The sequence below is a fragment of the Amia ocellicauda genome, chromosome 1, assembly GCF_036373705.1.
Source record: "Amia ocellicauda isolate fAmiCal2 chromosome 1, fAmiCal2.hap1, whole genome shotgun sequence".
NCBI classification, from domain to species: domain Eukaryota; kingdom Metazoa; phylum Chordata; class Actinopteri; order Amiiformes; family Amiidae; genus Amia; species Amia ocellicauda.
In genome coordinates, this window is record NC_089850.1 from 36,508,274 (window position 1) to 36,527,220 (window position 18,947).

The 18,947-nt window shown below is 38.5% G+C and overlaps 1 protein-coding gene across 2 annotated transcripts in view; it reads left to right on the top strand.

Moving 5' to 3' along the window:
• The window catches only part of babam2 (BRISC and BRCA1 A complex member 2), a 101,428-nt gene extending 83,368 nt beyond the window's left edge, over positions 1-18,060 (top strand). For both annotated transcript variants that reach the window (XM_066703250.1, XM_066703258.1), the window contains 5 exons: positions 1,959-2,058; positions 9,512-9,582; positions 9,943-10,025; positions 14,639-14,792; positions 16,334-18,060. In XM_066703250.1, the coding sequence (XP_066559347.1) occupies positions 1,959-2,058; positions 9,512-9,582; positions 9,943-10,025; positions 14,639-14,792; positions 16,334-16,397 (472 nt within the window). In that variant the 3' untranslated portion in view covers positions 16,398-18,060. The remainder of the gene's footprint in view (positions 1-1,958; positions 2,059-9,511; positions 9,583-9,942; positions 10,026-14,638; positions 14,793-16,333) is intronic.
• The last annotated feature ends 887 nt before the right edge of the window (positions 18,061-18,947 follow it).

The window sequence follows — 18,947 nt, forward strand, 5'->3', positions numbered from 1 at the left end:
AGCAAGGAAATACAGAAAGCATTAAACTGAGAATGAGTGTGTGATTCTTCTGTAATTATTTAGATATTTTGTCAGCTTACCCTTGATTTAAACTCTTTCTAATATTTTCAATTTGTTTTGTTTTGGCGTTCAAAATTATGTTCCCCTGAGTATTTCAGAAGGAATATCCCAATGTAAACTGTTTTTTTTTTTCTTTCTTATTATAAAAACACACAGCATTTATTATTTGTTTTTCTACCGTTGCCTTACAAATACTCAAATACATCTATATATCTATCTGTCTACAATTCTTAATGGGACATTAGCACTATCCAGTGCAGCATGTAACCATATATGTATGTGTGTGTGTACATATATAGTCATATGATTTGATTAGTTTGATTTGACTTAAGTATTTTCATGATAGGAAACAGTCTACATAGTGCTCTTTAAAACCTCACTGAAAGAAGTTGAGACCAGTTTCTGACTTGGTCCTGCATGAAAAACTTTATTTAGTTAAGCTTGCTTGTACGAAAGGGCAATTTTTTGCACAAGAAAATATTATTTAAAAAAATAAATAAATGCCTGTTTCTCTCAGTGCCACAGAGAGTTCTGCCCACCAGCTCCTCTCTTCCTAGTAGTAGACCCCACATTGCCCTACTGTTTAGGGCTGCCTTGGAGTTTCACACCACCACCACCATGAGTAGCTTGCCAAACACCAAGCAACCAAGCTTCCTCTCGTTCTGAACGGAATAAAACACATCTTGTAGGAGAGCCATAAAGCACCAGGATATTTATTCTGCATCTGGAGAGATTTTTATTAATGCCCTGCTCATCCAGGCTACCAGGGAGCCAAAATTATTTGCCTGTAGCCACTTGCATAAAACACCTTAAGAATTCTAAACTGAAGTATTAAATATAACACACTTTCCATTTGCACAATTACATTTGTTGAAACCTGATGGCAAAACTAAGGGGAAATGTATTTTGGCCACCGATTTGCAGAGATTGTCAGAGCCTCCTAGTTTTAATTACGAGAAAAATTGTATTAATTATGTGGAAAAAATACTTCCATGGTTTCCCAATGTAGATGCTGTCTGTTAACAAAGCAGTTGAGAGAAAACGGGAAGCAAGAGAAAAAGTGGCTGAGGCTGTTTTCATGAGCCAGGTCTAAATACCTCAGCCCTCACTCCCCCTTGGCACTTTATCTTTTGTGTAATGTGTTTGTTGTATAACCGCGTGGGAGTGTACCCTTTCCAAGGAGACACGTCCCCACTATCTGTAGAAAAGAATAGTGTAATAGCAGTCCCTATCTTTGCTGTTGCTTAATTAGGTGAAAAAGGAGTATTTGTGTTTCAAGAAAGAAAATGTGTATTAATTTTGAATGGATGAAGATTGGGGGGGGTGAAAAAAGACAAAAACAAGCTGGACAAGCTTTTCTGCACTGATCAAAGGAGATGGATGTGTTTTTTTTCAATGTATTTGTTAACTCACAGTTAAATTGGTTGGGTACAAAGACAATGCGGTGTTTGTGGTTTGTAATGTTGTGATGTTGACAGGTTTCTCTGTTGCTTGTGTTTACTGAGTAGCTTTTTTCTTTGTTTCACCTTGGACTTGTTAGCAGTCTGTATTTTCAGGCAAGGTGGATGTGTTGATTGTGGTGACTATTGTGTTTTCTACAGCTGGCCCTGTTGCAGGTTGTTGATTTATATTTTCAGAAGTATGTAAGATTGCGTATATGTACTTGTTTAGAGTTGTGTGAGTGTGGCTGGCTGTTTTGTGAGTTGTGTACATGCACTCCTGTGTTGCTGTTGTGCCTGTGCTGTCAGTGTGTTTTGTGTTGGTGTAAAGCTGTATTTCTTTCACCATACAGTGTGAATATATGTCTGAGTCAGAACTATAAAGTGTCCTCTTTTGTTTCTCCTTCTCTTTTTTTTTCTTCCTCTTCCAAATCTTTCTCTCCGTCTCTCTCTTCTCAGTGCACTGGGAGGATCCTCGGCTCTCCATATCCCAGCATTCCCCAGTGGAGGCTGCCTCATTGACTACGTGCCTCAGGTCTGCCAGTTGCTCACAAACAAGGTAAGGATAATCAAGATCGCAGAGCCTTGTGTGAGGCAATACATGGGTGGAAGCAGCATCTCATGGAACCAGTTTCCCAATTACACAAGGTGCAATGTGTGGCTTGGCAGTTGGTTCATACACCCACATTTCACAGCATGTGTCTCCTGTTGACAGCCCTGGTTCTAGAAGAAGAAGAGGAATTACATGCATAAACATTCAGTCACTGGCAATTCAGTGTACTCCCAGAAATTGTATTTATTTTAATCTGATCAAGAAACCCACCACTTTAGTCAACTTTAAAGTGGAGTACTGCCTATTCACGACTCAAAGCTGATATGGTACAGTGGAAGAGTAAAATCACGTAATCAAGATGCAAGAAGTACATCACGTTCTTAATTATGTCATTGTATACAAAAGCAGAGCCAGTGTTTATCCACAGCTCTGTGTGTATAGGCACATTTACTTATAATCTTCATAATTTTCTTCACTTTCATTCGCACTGTATTGATTTTTATTTTTCATACAGTATTCAACTGATTTAAGTCTGTGTACTCGGTGATGTGAACTAGTGTGTTCACAGGCAGGCTTTAGTCTCCAGAGCGTCTATTTTCCTGTGCAGAAATGTTTGTTCTGACAGGCGTGTGGAAATGTACATGCTGTGTTCTGTCATCTGCCTTGGGTGCACCCTCTGAACATGCAAATACAGTGGCTTTCACAACTGATGCAACACACCTGAACAATTACTGTGCATTCTGGCTATAAGAGAGGAATTTGACCTGAATATTTCAGCTGCACAATGTCTGGGCACTGTGTTACCTTTGCATCTAATATGAAGATGTGGATAGCATTTATATATTATTCTTATTGTGTTTTGTGTTTGTTTGTTAATGCATAGTGAAGAATACTATATAGACTCAGCCATGTGTTATTGGTATTGTCTTTTAAATGGGATCACAGTTAACAAGCCTCTCTGAGTTCCCCTGACTATAAATCTTTCAATGCGTGAAGCTTCAGTTGTATCTCTTGGTACAAACTTGTCCTTCATTTTATCACACAGGAAAACCTATAAATGTATTTGAAGCATCCAACATGGTTTAATAGAAGTATGCAAAAATATATAAGGAGAAAGAAAATGTTGTATAGCACATACAAAAGGGATAGAGATTGAACAAAATACAAAGAATGTGTTGAACTACAAAGATATGTTAAGAAAGGGAATAGGAAAGCAAAGGGAAATAGAAAGAAACATAGCTCTTGGAGCTAAAACTAATGCAAATAACTTTTTTCAATACTACAACAGCAAGAGGTCAATAAAGGAGAAAGTGAAACACCTAAAGGGCAAAAATTGAAGTATCTTGGAGAACGAACAAGATGTGGCAAATGTTCTAAATTAATATTTCACAGAGGTTTTTACAAAAGAAAAAACAGATAACATGCCACAGGTTAACAACCATTCCAGTCAAACCCTAAGAGAGATCAAGATAAATGAGGAGAAGGTACTAAAGGGACTAGCAGAATTAAAAACAAACAAATCACCTGGGCCAGATGGGATATTTCCAACAGTACTTGAGGGAAATTATTTATAGTCCGTTAACTCAATTATTCCAAATGACACTTAGAACAGGGGATGTGCCAACTGACTGGAAGACAGCAAATGTCATACCAATCCTCAAGAAAGGGGACAAAACTGAGGAAATTACAGACCAATCAGTGTCACCTGCATCACCTGTAAAATGTTGGAAAAAATGATTAGACAGAAAATAGAGGAGCATCTTAATGAAAACCATATTCTTGGAGATAGTCAACATGGGTTTAGACGAGGCAGATCATGTCTTACTAATTTATTAGAATTGTTTGAACATGCAACTGCAGCTGTAGATCATGTGAAAGCATATGATATGATATACTTAGATTTTCAGAAAGCTTTTGATAAGGTTCCACACCAAAGACTGATCCTCAAATTGGAAGCTGTAGGCATTCAGGGTAATGTAAGTAGATGGATTATGAACTGGTTGATGTATAGGAAACAGAGGGTGTCGATTAGAGGAGTTGCTTCTAACTGGAGTGAGGTTGTTAGTGGAGTTCCACAGGGATCAGTACTAGGGCCTTTGCTTTTTCTAATCTATATTAATGATCTGGACTTATCAAATTTGCAGATGATACTAATAGGTGGCTCAGCAGATACAATCTCGGCAGCACAGGTTATTCAAAGGGACTTAGATAATATTCAGTTGTGGGCCGACACCTGGCAGATGAAATTCAATGTGGACAAGTGCAAGGCATTACATGCAGGTAACAAAAATGTCCACTATAATTACACTATGGGAGGAATAGAACTAGATGAAGTAACGCATGAGAAAGACCTAGGAGTCTATGTGGACTCCTCACTTTCTCCATCCAAACAATGTGGGGAAGCAATAAAAAAGGCAAACAGAATGCTAGGGTATATTGTCAAAAGTGTAGAATTTAAAACAAGGGCAGTAATGTTCAGACTGTACAATGCACTAGTTAGAGCTCATCTGGATACTGTGGACAGTTCTGGGCTCCACACTTCAAGAAAGATATCGCTGCTCTAGAGGCAGTTCAGAGGAGAGCAACCAGACTTATTCCAGGTCTGAAGGGAATGTCCTACTGAGGGACCTGAACCTTTTCACCCTGGAACAGAGGAGACTACATGGGGAATTTATTCAGGTCTTCAAAAATCATTAAACATCAAATCAGAGGAGCTTTTCCAGATCAGCATGGACACACGGACCCGGGGACACAAATGGAAATTGGGCTTCAAGGCATTCAAGACAGAAAACAGGAGACACTTCTTCACACAGAGTTGTCACAATCTGGAACAAACTCCCCAGCGATGTGGTTGAAGCTGAAAATTTGGGAACATTTAAAAATAGATTGTATAGGATCCTTGGATCACTTAGTTATTAATGGACACCAAACGAGCACGATGGGTCGAATGGCCTCCTCTCGTTTGTAAACTTTCTAATGTTCTAACACACTTGGATGCCTACATGAGACATAAGTGTGTGTCTTCTCTCACATCGGTTAGCAATGTTACTCGATCTCACATTTCAAGATTCTACCGAACTGTTGCTTGTAGTCACACAGTCTGAGTAAAGTGCATTTTTTGTTAAGCATTCATGTCAATAGTTCTAAATTAAAGGAAAACTAAGACCAAATCACAACTTTGATTCACCCGTAAATTGCAAATTACAAAGTTGTACCCTCTCTCGTTTTTATTTATAAATAGTAGAGTTGCTTCTAACAATCAAGTATGCTGTTATGGGATACAGATGTGTACTTTGCAATTCACTGGTAGGTCAAAGTTTTGATTTGGTCTAGCCCTCAGATAAAAACCAAAATACATTTGCCATTTTAACATTATATTAATCTCTAAGCATTAGGAGTCCAAATCATATATTTTGTGTATGTCAGAGCCTCTCCCACATGGTAATAGCAATATTACATAATTAATTGTGCGTTTCAATAAATTATCATATGCAAGTGACAGATGCAAGTTTTCAGATAAAATCATATTATTAATTTGTATGCCAACAATCACAGCAAACTTAGTCAATATGGATATTTATCCGTTGACCCTGGCAGTCAAAAACTAGGAGACAACTGAAAACTAGGAGACAGCTTCCATGCCAACGATCCATCTATTTATCTAATAACATTCATACATAATGCTTTCTCTAGGTATACCACTTGATTGTACAACATGGGTGTACAAGGATATGTGTTTAATGCTTATTAAGTAAATATTAATTTTGCAGGGGTATCTGTAGCAACCAGACTCCATGACACAAAATATTTAAAAAACAAACGGACAAATATATGTCCCAAAAATATAAACCAGGGTTTACTCTCTTCCAAATTATTACTCATATCATTAAATCTGTATTGTAGGTGTGTGTTTGGTTTTCCAATTCTCATTGTGCTTGTTTGTCATGCTGCCACCTACTCCAGTTTTTAGGAAAAGGTTGAACTACTGAAGATAGAATGTGTAAATCAGATGTTTGTGTCCTGTCCATGGCTTGAAGTCTTGAAAGAAATGGATGACACGAGGAGTGATTTAATCGTTCATTTTCTCCAGATCGGTTATGTTCTTCTGTTTGTAAATAAGAATCATATAACTGTAATCTGAATATGTACTGTTGGGTATGTTTTTTATTTTCATTTGAACAACCCCATTTTACAAGTCCTTTTAGTGGTCAAGAATGTAAAACAATGAACCCTGCTAGAAACTAATAGAATTATCTCAACCCATATTCTTATTAACATGCCTACTCTGACACTTCACAGCGTGCTGGGGTTGATGTAAGAGTTACTGGGAGTGCCAGTCCTCCAGCAGGACCTCCTTCATTCTCAACTCACCCCGCTTTCTCACATACTCTGTGACACTAAAGATACAGACCATAGAATATGTCAGATATTTAGAAGGCAAACATCCTGTACATCTACTCAAATAGTTGGTGCTAATGTAAACTATGCCTCCTCATTATCCCTGGAGTCATTCATTCCTGTATATCAGTGCTTTGACATTACTGAGGTGTGCTATTGGTGTGGGTGGCAGTGTTGTAGACTTCCTGCAGAAGTGAATCTTCCCACACCTACAGAGCACACTCCTGCTTTTACATGCCAAAACCTCTTTTCAATATCTGCCTTTCATTGTAGCTGAGGCCTTGGACAATTCGCTGATGAGTTCAAAACACTAACTTACCTTGTTATCAAAAGATCAACTAATTACAGTATATAATTACTATGTACATATATAACGGGAACTACAGTTTTATGTGGCATTTTTGTTGTACAACTATGTATATAAATATTTATTAACATAAACAAATACCTAATTAAAAACTTCTTACCTTTCTTTCCCTTCTGTTCGTTATTTATTTTTCTTTTAATCACTGAGTGACACACTGTGAAGACCACAGTAACATCTTCCCAGAAAATGTATTTTAAACTAAACTCATGAAGCTCTCTTTGTGCAACTGCATAATTCTCTTGTTAAAAGCACAATGATTACAGTTTTACTTTCTGACTGCAGCCTAAACTTCATTGCCTTCTTGTACACAGTTACTTTTCCTCCTTTAAACTAAAAGAATGTTTAGTTGAACATTAACCTCTGGTCAACTTGGCAGTGCTCTGCTCATGCCATTAAACGGTGCCGGCCGTGGGCTCCATCTGCAGACTGTCAAAACACAGAGGAAGAATGGTGCTGACTGCTTATACAGACAAAACACTTACGCAGCAGAACTTCTTCTGAAATTGCATTCCTCAGCAATTAAATAAACTACAGGGTTTCATGCAGGTGGCAAGGATGTGGGATTAAACTTCAAATTAACAAGCTTTTACTCTGTAACAGCTTCTTGGGGGCAGAACAATGCAAGTAGATGATCCAATATTATCCTCATTCAGACAAGGACTTGGCAGTGTGCTTACTTCACTGAGAGACATAGAGGCATCCAGTCTTTTGGGGGGCATGGGGGCACTGGTGTGTAAAAGGGTCCATTAACTTTGCCATGTTGTCAGGGTTTGTCACCAGTAAATTGAGAATCCATTCATAAAATCATCCTATGTTCGTGTTCATTTTATTCATGTTAAAGCATGTTTGTTGAAGGAAGCTGAACCACTTTTACAGAGTTCTTCAAGCAATGTTGCAGGCTGCTATCTCACAAACAAATTTAAAATACAAATATGTATCCACTTAATTTATTTTTATTTTTGTTATTTTTTTTCTGTTTGTTTTCTTCTTCTTCCTCGCCTTAATATGTTTTATTTATTCATCAGACTCTTCATCTAAAGTACAATAGTACAATTTAAACAAAAAGCAATGATATAATTACACTATTCAGTGCAACTTACAAGCTCATGTAAGGATACAAATATGTACTTCTGGAGAAGAATGAAGAAAGGATGCAGAGCAATACAATGACTACAGTGATGATTGTCCAGCTTTATTTTTAATGTTTCCATAAGATAGGATTTCACAGAAGAATGGTGAATATCTGTATAAATCCACTTCATTTCTAAAACTAAACTTTTTTTTTTCCTTCAGTGCTATTGAACTGAACACAGCAGGCTGCTAGTTACTGGGGCTCTGGCAAGTGGTTATGCTTTACCTAATTTACAGTTTAGAAATTATTCTAGAACAGCCATTGGAGTTCCAATGGATTCCACTGACCGCTCCTTGTTGTCCCATACACAAATGCTTTACAAATGCTTGTTTCTGGTAGGCCAGCAGCATGTACTTCAGCACTGGAGGGCTGGGACGTCATTCAGTTTTCCATCCACTGCACTATGAAATACTTAATTTGAAAAGTAACTTCCTTACTGGAAACAATCTAAGTTTTTTCTTTCACATCTTAATCAGTTCATTAGTCAAAGTCCCTGGGGAAGCAGGTTCATACTCTACTGTTCTACTATTGCATCACAGATGTGACACTGGCAGGGAACATGATTGTCCTGGTAGACTTCACAACCTTGTCCTTGGAGTTCTGTCAATGCATGCACTTGATCACAAACAGAACTCAAATAGAAATCCTCTGATGTGTTTTGTGTATTTCCCCACAAATTGGAAAACAAGGGGTCCCTGCGTGCTGAGAGTGATTCACCGTTTGACTAATTCTCTCATCACGTCTTCAGAAAGACCAGGAGTCCAGCTGAAGGCTGTTCTCAGTGAGAGACATGCATGTGATCACTGAGTCAAGGTTGTGAAGATTGTGGAGCCATTTCTCATAATTCTGAAAATACCTTTCTTTATTAGTCATTCCACTTCTCTGAAAATATATATAATTTGTACCTGAAACTTTGCTATTATATGATTTTTGGTGAAACCACATGCATTATATCAATGCAGTGGTTCTATATTAGTGCTGTATGGGGTAGAGTTTCATAATGAATCCTTTCTAATTTTCTATGATTGACTGAGACTAACACAGGTTACACAGGTTTTTTGTTACTTCCCCTCAAGGGTTAAGAAAGAAAGAAACCGATAATGAAGAAACGAAAGATTGAAAGAAAAAGCATGCTGCATACATACTTGTATTCCAAGGTGTAAGCTGCATCACGTATACAGCAAGGGAAAGACTCTCTTGCTACAGACTAGATCTTTTTAATTTGAACGACATACTTGGGATTTGACAATGGCAAACCCACCATTGTCCATTAGATAAGTATTTTTTAGTGCTTTTTTGCACAAAGGCCTCCCTCAATAGACCCTTCACCATTGTATTATTCCAGTTCTTCTCAATAATAAACATTAAGAATTCTGTGGAAAATCTACGAGGAGTCCCTGTTCTTTGTACAAGGGCAGAGTGTTCCGTGTTGTGGCCAGGTTCCTCGTTACTTCATCTTTCTTTTCTGTGAGATTAGAGATCCTCTCAAGGACAGTGTGTACTGATCAGAGTTCTCCTCCTGACTTTCAAGTGCTCTGTGTTTGTGTCCTGCTGTCTCTCAGGTGCAGTATGTCATCCAGGGCTACCATAAGAGGAGGGAGTACATTGCTGCCTTCCTCAGTCACTTTGGGATGTGAGTGTGCTCCGGGGGCAGGCTGGTATTGAGAGTCGTGGGGAGGGTGTGTGTATGTGTCTATGCTTGCAAACTGCAGACACTTATTTCACAAGAACCTTTTGGCTATATCTCTTTGATTGTGTGTGTGTATATGTATGTCTGTGTGTATAGGTCCTCAGTACCTCAGCTATTGTGACTGTCTCTGTTTTTGTATTATCAGTTTTACCAGATTGTTGCTTTTAGCATATAGTCTAGGGAAGGTTTTTTTTTTTTTTATTATTATTTCTCCCCAAGATAGATGTGGAATGATGGCTTGTGTGTGTGTGTGTGTGTGTGTTTGGAGTGTCCTCAATAATCCCTGAGTATGTGTTTTTTCAGGGGTGTTGTGGAGTATGATGCTGAGGGATTCACCAAGTTAACCCTGCTCCTCATGTGGAAGGATTACTGCTTCCTGGTTCATGGTGAGTTCACTCCCCCTCGCCAGTCTGGGCAACTCAGCGCTGCACTTACTACACATACTACAGAGCAGGGAAACAACACCTGTCCACACCAGTGTTTTAACACTTTGCTGGACTTAAAATACTTGACAAATGAAGCACTAAAAAAAAAAAAATAATAATAATAATAATAATAATAATAATAATGTGCAATATCACTTTGACATGTTAAAGCAAAACAGTTTGCAGGAGGTGTTCCAAACATGTCAAGGCTATTTTGTGTTGAAAAGAATAGTATTGAATTTAAATTCAAATACGTGTGCTTGCATTTCACCTTGCTCTGTGGGTGTGCGACTATTGTTGAGATAATAGACAGCTGTGAAAGTGTCTGCTTTTGTAGGGATCCTATTCCAGTAGCAGATTGTCAACTGATAGTGTTGTCTTTCAGCAGGAGTCATCAAGTCCCACGTAACATTTAGATGTCTGGGTTACGTCAAGGCTGTCAGAGAGGGTGACAGGGCCAGGTATTGTTATCTAGGTGTGTCACAAGAAGCTGAACTGCAGTTTTACTGCTTGCCCGCAGGGTTGGGCAGAGTTAGCTGTGTAATAGGTAACACCCTTCTGAGTTGGCAGTATCTTTCTGCTGGTAATGAATGCCTTCTCTGAAAGGTTGGAGAAGCACTCTGTATCTGTGCCATCTGAAAAGAAGCCATTAACCATTTTGAAACCTGGAATCTGGGAAAAGGAAAAGCAGACTTTTATATTGTTCTTCAGCATTAAGTCCTTAATACTGAAATGTATTATAGGTTTGACTGCTCTGGCAAAATCCACAGACATTCACCAAATAAACTAGGCCAACCATTAATTAAAAAAACAAAACAAAACAAAAAGTGTTGCAAGATTTAGCACTGCAATAAGGGTGAGGCAGCTATCTACACCGTAACTTCAGTTTCTGATCCTGCTGCTTGATGAGTTTGTACAGCATTTCAGGAGTACTGTCTATTTGTGTTATTTATTTACTGCCTGTGTGCTTGTGCAGATTCCCCATGTCTGTCTGTACACTGATGGGCACAATAGCACAATCTATCTGAACAATAAAATGAGTGAAACAAGCAAACCAATGACACTAATTCAACTGCTTCGGACACCTTTAACCTTTAATTCCATATAGGTCACTCTAGAATGGATAGATCATGTATGGAAATTATTTAACCCCCCCCCCCATCACCAAGGATCTTCAGTAATGATTGAGTGAAAAGCTCAAGCATTTTTTAAGAGCATCATCCTTTATATGCTGCTTCTTTTATGTAGAGCAGGAGTGGACAGCTCCAGTAACTTGGGGTTAGGGACTTCCAGCTTTTGCTTTTACACTTAACACATCGGTTTTTAATTGACTGGATTGAGTTTGTGGAGCTTCGTATCAGGGAATACTCTGATGTCAGTGGCACTCACAGAAACACCATTTAAACTGCTTTAAACTGCAGAATCACAGAAACAGGAAAATGTATTTAAAAAAAATCAAAGGAAATCCCCTTTAACAAAAGCAACCCTTATTTTAGTAATAACAACCAAAGTTTAAACTTTTACTCTAGAGTTAGCAGTAGAAGAGATATTTAAAATGATTTAGTTTTTTATCCTGACTTTCAGCTACCTTTTCATGAAACGCACTGAATTCATTAGATTAGATTATGTGCATCACTGCACTGTGTGAATGTCTTGCTGGTGTGTGCATTCTTTTATTGTTTCTGTAATTATCTCAGATTTTACTGTGTTTTATTTGCTGTGCACACAGCACCCCATCTCCATGCCCAGTTACACATCATCATAGTTAATAACGTGCTAAATCCTTGGCAGTGCCCCAGCCTCAGGCACAAACACTTAACACTCAACAGCAATTAAAATATGAGATCTGAGATTTAAACAGTTAATCCTCTGGGTTCAATTCAGACTCTGAAACAAAATAATAATAAAAAACAGTAACGCATGAGGTTAAGAATCATGGTATTACAGAATTGCTGAAGGATTACAGTTAAATCAGCAATTACTGCTGCCTTATACAGGTGCGTTGATTACTGAGCCTCCTAATGTATGCAGGCCTTCTAATCCCGTCCCTTACTGGGCTGTGTGAAAGGTAGGTCCTTAGTTATCAGACGGAGAAGACTTCAGCATGCTGAAGTAATTAGAGAGTTCAATGCTCCAGCATCTTCTAGAGCAGGGTTAGTCAATAGCCAGACCGCGGGCCAAATCCGGACTGTCAGCCACTTTTGAATGTACTGCAAGAATAATTTTAATTAACTTATTATCATGTTTTTTTTTTTATGTATTGTTATGGAGATTTGTTGCACTCAGTGCTTGTTATTGTGTGGAGCCTAGTAGCACCCCTTCCTGGTTATTAGCCAATAAGATGTTAGTATTCATATGCGATGTCCTATATAGAGCTTATGTTCCCATTAGTTTGTTAGTTAGTTAGTTGTTGATTGCTCGCTCGCAGATTCCCAGTTCGGGCATCTCTATACTTGTTCTGGACTAGGGCAAGAGCGTCACAAAACACTTGTCACTTGTCAAAAACACAGGTATTCTATTTGTTTTCCTGATTTCTATAAATAAACTGCTAAAATGCAAATTGTTTGACGTGTGGACATATTTCAACCTCGCCTCCAAAATATAAAAGTGCATACACATGACTTTGGGGGGGGCTGGGGGGCTCACAGTGCCATAGCTTGTATTCAACAAGAAACTCCTACTTCAGTGGTGGAAACAGCTTATTGCCAGTGAAGACGCATATTTCTCGCAGGTGCACAAATAGAAAATTGTGCATCCTCACCAGTTTCAATTACAGAGCTCCACCGAAATAGCTATGTGATTGACAAGCACCAGAAACCGTGTCTAGTTTGTATGTATAATCTCGGTTGATATATGATTTTTCGCTGGTTATATGTGGTTGTGAAGCAAAGAGATGTTTGAGTCCAAGTCTGCCTGATTTAATGGATTTCATGGAGTTTTTGAGCTAAGTTTTTCGACTTCAAAATGACTCAGAATCGCGCCTTTCAGGTCTCCAATTTTCAAAATCTTCTGGGGGAGGACCCCCAAACCCCCCACCCTGAATTCCTCAATCCTCTTTGCCCTCATTTTGCAACATTAATTTTGAACAGTGTACAGTGATAAAGGGAAGTGGTAAATATTTGAATCTAATAAGACACGAAATGCTTGAAAAGTTTCTATTTTGTTTATCTATATACCTACAATAATCTTTAACAAATTAAAACAATTAAAGTCTGAAAGCGCTTTAATACTTATATTTACATCTATTTAAATATTTGATTTGTGTACTTTGTCAAATGCATGTACTAAATATAAGCAACAGGGTATATTACTAATTCACAGAATTGTGTGTGTTTGGAAAGGGGCATTTGGAGGTTTGATTTTCCTCCCCCCCCAATGCCTCTGGAGTCTGGACCTTGACTATACCTTGACCAAGAAATTTGGACCCTGGCAAAAAATAATTGAATACCCCTGCTCTAGAGCACTAGAGTATAAGTTATGTATGCTGACTGCCTCTCCACTAACTAATTGGAATGGTTTCATATGTGTTTGTGTATGCTGTTTTAATGGTTATAATGGAAAAAGGCAGTGCAATCAGTCAGTTATGATTCTGTTGTTCTTAATCCACTGTGTTATTAGCCTTATGTTATTCAAATAAAGCATCAGCAGTGATGCAATGCCTTTTATTAACTGATGTTTTTTTCTTCTGGCAAAATGCAGTAAGGTGTTGCAAGAGATTTCAGTGCACTACCCGTGCAGAGAACTCGCCTGAGCAGAGGTTAATGAGTTATGAAAGACATAAAACAAAAAAACTTGGATTTTGAAACTATGCTTTGCTTTATATTAAGTATTGCTGCTAATGAAAACATGTGTATCAACACTTACAGATTTTGCATTCTTGATTTTTTTATCTTTGATCAACTGACAGAAAATGTTCACATGATCTGAGAAATGTTTGTTTTAGTAACACTAGAAATGATTTAAGGTGAAAAAAAGAAGACACCAGGATATGAATTTGTGTGCATGCTTTTTAAGATTCGTGACTACAATTTACTACACTGTACACACACATTATTAATTGTCATGCATTCTATTTCATGGTCATGGTTTACATAACTATCATTATTATACTATATATACAGAGAGTCTAGAGGTTTTAATCTAAACAGATGTGTCTTAAGATGGTGCTGCAAGGTGGTGAGACATTTCATAATCGTGGTCTCAAATTTATATAGCCTGTGAACAAATGATCATTCATCTGAAATTTATTTTTCCCAACTATGTAATCTCTGGGGCTCCATACTACGGGAATAGGACTTCTAGAAATTTGGAATAGTGTCAGGACAAAGCTGAGAGCAAAGTAGTTCATGTGGCTCTGAGTGGCATCAGTTACAGAGTGAAACCCTGAGTATACCCGAAATCTGTAAAACCAAAAACAAATTAAACAGACAGGCTGCCCTTCTCCCATTCATTACCAAACTGTGAGAGGACAGAGCAGCAATAGGTCTTCCCTTGTTGACTGATATTGCCCACCAGGCAACACTGGACTAATATAGGACTGTGCCTTTCCATTTGTCTGTCCCCCTCTCTTGCAGTTGATCTGCCCCTGTACTTCCCCCGAGACCAGCCTACCCTCACCTTCCAGTCCGTCTACCACTTCACCAGCAGCGGGCAGCTCTACTCTCAGGTGCAGAAGTCCTACCCCTACAGCCCGCGTTGGGATGGCAACGAGATGGCCAAGAGAGCCAAGTAAGACTGCCGCCCACAGGCCCGTCCCCCATGCCCCCATTACATCACCTCAACCAGCGCAACACTGTACAGTTTATGGTGGTGTTGTGTCAGTTTTGTGTTTCCATCCTTCTATCTGTCAAATTGGCATTCATTTCATGTGGCACCTTTTTACAGACATACACAGTCAGATGCTACAATTGGGAGCAACAAGCGCAGCATGCAAGAGTTATATTGACAGTAGAAGTAATTAATGGTGTCAAATAAATACATGGATCAAATAAGTAAGCAGTATTATAAAAGCTGCTTTGAGGCTACTGAAAGTGCAGCTAGAGGACTGAGCTCAGGGAGTACAACCTGGTGCTGTAGTCATACCATTGCTTTTCACCTGTCATTCTTTCTTTACTACAATAGATGTTGCCTGTCATATTCTGAATATATAAACATTTTAAATTCTCTGAATGCTAAGTATTTTACAAGTAAAACTGATAAAAATCTAGATATTCCTTTGAGTCAACAGTTCAAAGTTAGTTTGTTTTTGTTTTGTATCAACATCTAACAAGAACTGGAAAATGACACTGCAAAGAAACAAAAAAACAACTTTTGATTTACAGTAATTTGTCACAATTCTAATTTTAACTGGTGAATGGAAAATAATACAATGAAGAACAGCAATGTTGAAGCTTTACAAGCTGTATTGTTTGATAAGTGCAATTTGTGATTCTGTGCATTGTAGCAGGAATCTGCTCTGACACAGGAGACTGTTTGCATTATGTCTGCATCTAAATGATTAGTACATCAATCAATCAATCAATCAATTTTTATTTGTATAGCGCCCTTCGCCGGGTAGCCACAGATCGCTTTACAGACTGGTAAACATACAACAAACGTACAGCAAAATGTGCTCTTCCCTCTAGAGGAGGCCTCTCGCTGGCCATTGCGGGTGGGGGGTTGGACCATCAACAGTTTGAGTTGTGATGGCTCGTCATATACATGTCTATAATAAACGCGAAAGGAGTATTTATAATACTGCACAATGCAATTTTGTATGTTTCTACAAATGTTATTAATATATTATGCATAGTTTATTACAAATTGGTCAATCTATGGGCATCACCTTCATTTTATCAAATAAGTGATTATAACATGTTTTAATTGTTATGAAGCAGGCTGTAAAATATGTAATTAATGCTATATTTTTCTACAGCATTTAAAAACAAAGTATATTAAAGAGCTCTTATTTTTACTAATATCATATGACTGCTTTATAATAGATATATGATAATATGACTAAGACATAAGGAATGCCTTGAAGTGAGCCGTTCATGTCATGGGTGTCAGCGATCTGCTGCTGAGAAGATAAATTCCTTATCATTTATTTAATGGAAAACTGCTATATGGTGGTCAAGTTTTCATTTTATTTGTACTAATCGTAATATTTTCATCACTGCTGCTCATTGTTCTGTGTTCCTTATCATGTGCTGTGTGTTCTGTGCCTGGGTTCTGGGTTCTGTGTCTGTGTCCTGTTTGCTGACAGTGCTCTCTGTGGGTCTCCTCTGCAGAGCTTACTTCAGGAGCTTCATCCCCCAGTTCCAGGAGGGAGCCTTCGCCAACGGAAAGCTGTAAAACACTGTAGACAGCTGCTGTGTCCTGACAACACAGGGAAAGACATGGGCTTGTGTGCTTGTAAGTGCCTGTGAGTCTGTGTGCACGGGTGTGTCTGTGTGTGTGTGCGTGTATGCATGTGTGTGTCTGTGACAGAGTTGTAGCTTAGAGTGTGTATATAAACCACTAAGCAATGACTTTAAAAAAAAAAAAAAATGAAGTGTTCAACATTAAAGTCCACATTGGACCGGTTAATGTGTTTTGTTTTATTATTTTTGATGATGATGATGATCTTATATATGTTTTGTCTTTATTGTTACTATAAATTCATCTAAATAGTTAACAATGCACAATTTAGTGGGGAGTTAGAATCATAAGAGATTAGACTGGGGTCTGCACAATCTCTCTTTTTTTTTTTTTTTTTCCCCCTCTCTCCTGGCACAATCATCTTTCAGGTTCTGTATGATATACCTCCGTAAGACTGTCCCATTTGTAGAAGCTTTAAAGGTGACATGCATGCTTATGAAGGTTGTTAGTTTCCATAGTTTTGATGAATGTACAGTACAATATCCTCATGTCTGCTCTGTACAATTGTAGAATTTCTATTCCTGCAGACCCACATTGTTTTGCACAAGCTATTATTACCCTGTACTGCAGTTAGATACTTTGGGATCATGGATCAAGTTCAGGTCTATTTAAAAACAAATCAGGACCCTATTGTTAACGTTTGTTAATTGCCACATGCACAACCCAACTCTCTTAGGTCACAACCATTTTCTCCATTACAGTGAAACACATGAACCATAGGATAATGCCATGCAGATCCTAGCTTTGTAGAGACCAAACAGCAACAGCAAGTGAGCAGAGATTTGCAAAGGACAATAGTTCCCCCCCCCAACATTCTCCTGAAAACGGCAAGAGTTACATACAATACAATAATATTAATATTGTGAAGCCCATAGCATGTATTCAGAAGAACGGCATTGCGTAACGACAGCGGACAACGAGAGACACACAAGTATTTTTGTGCCTATCGTGGTTTTTGTTGGGGGGCAGGGGGGCTCGTCATGCTTTGATAATCCAAAGTAAATAGATAACCCACATGCTTAATATTGTCCTCCACAAATTTAGTTCAGATCAGAATTTGGAGTATGTATGCTCTCTTGATGAACTACACTGAAGAGGTCTTCACTGAAAGATGACCTGCACTGATATGCCATTGGTAGCTGAAACAGGTCTTGCCGAATTGTGAGTGCCGATGCCACAGTGAACGCAGCTGTTGTGAACTGTGCCCGTGCCTGTGCAGCCACATAAGAACATAACATCATAACCGTGCCATAGAATAAGAGGCAACTTTGGATTTTTACACAGAGCCTAGAAATATGAAACTAGCTTTTAATTGAGGACAAGGACTGTGTGTTTATGCAGCTAAGCAGATGTTGTCGTGTGTGTGTGTGTGTGTGTGCATGCATGCGTGTGTGTGGGGGGAGTGGTGTGTGCGTGCTTATTTCCATCATTAAGGATGAGGGTCATTGTCAGGGGTCTTGCTTGGCCTTTGGGCCAGCCCTGTGCTATATTTATTGTTCGTAATGCAGGAACTGTCATGTTTAATTGGGAACTAAAGGGTGAATGTAACTGGGGCATTTATTAGCATCAAGTCTTTTAATAAAATAATTAAAAGCAAGATTCTGTTTGTCTTTTTTGTTATGTTACATTTCTCCTGGTAACCTTCCCTGACCTGCCATTGAAATGTCTTTATCATCGGCTTGAGGTCTAACTGCAGCTCTTTTGGAAAAACCTAACTTGCTTTCTATACCTTTTTTAACGTATGAAATATATGTATGAATTTATTCTCACTTGGTTTATTCGGAAGATGTTTTAATCTATTAACTGTCATGGGCATTAAAATGAACAAATCTAGTCACGAGAAAATGTGGTTGTTGTTTCTTTTCTTTACATTTCACTGCCTGCACTGATTGACGGTTCCTCTCACCTTCCCTCCTGTCTGAAATCCCCGAGCCCGGCCTCCGCACAGCACCTGCCCCAGTGGAGACTAAACCGACAGGGCAGCCCTGCACACTGAATGTAATCAAGGGGAAACAGGGAGAACCTAAAAGGCCTGAATATGTCACAGGAATCTACAGATGCCTGCATGCTTTTTGTTTGTTTCCTTTTTATCCTTTCCAAATTTTGAAGCTGTCAACCCCAACTATATTTATAGCTCTTGTATTCAATAAATTCCTCAGGATAAAAATAAGAAACTTTCCCATTTTGATGACTGTGGGAAACTGTGTTCTGTGCACACACAGACAGATTGACATGATGGGAGAAACAGGGATAAGAGTGGAAGGAAGGCGATTTTCTTAGCATTTGGTATGCAGAGGAGGCTTTCTGTGGATAAATAACCAAGAGGCTTAGCTAATTTAGGAGAGCAGGAGAGACAGATTTTGTGTCCTTTGTTGCAGCCCTTTGATCTGCAGAAGATGCCCAGGAAAACTATGAGAATTACGCAGTTTTTATTTTAATTTTAATTCAATATTTCAAGACGGTGATGGGACATTCTGCTTAGTT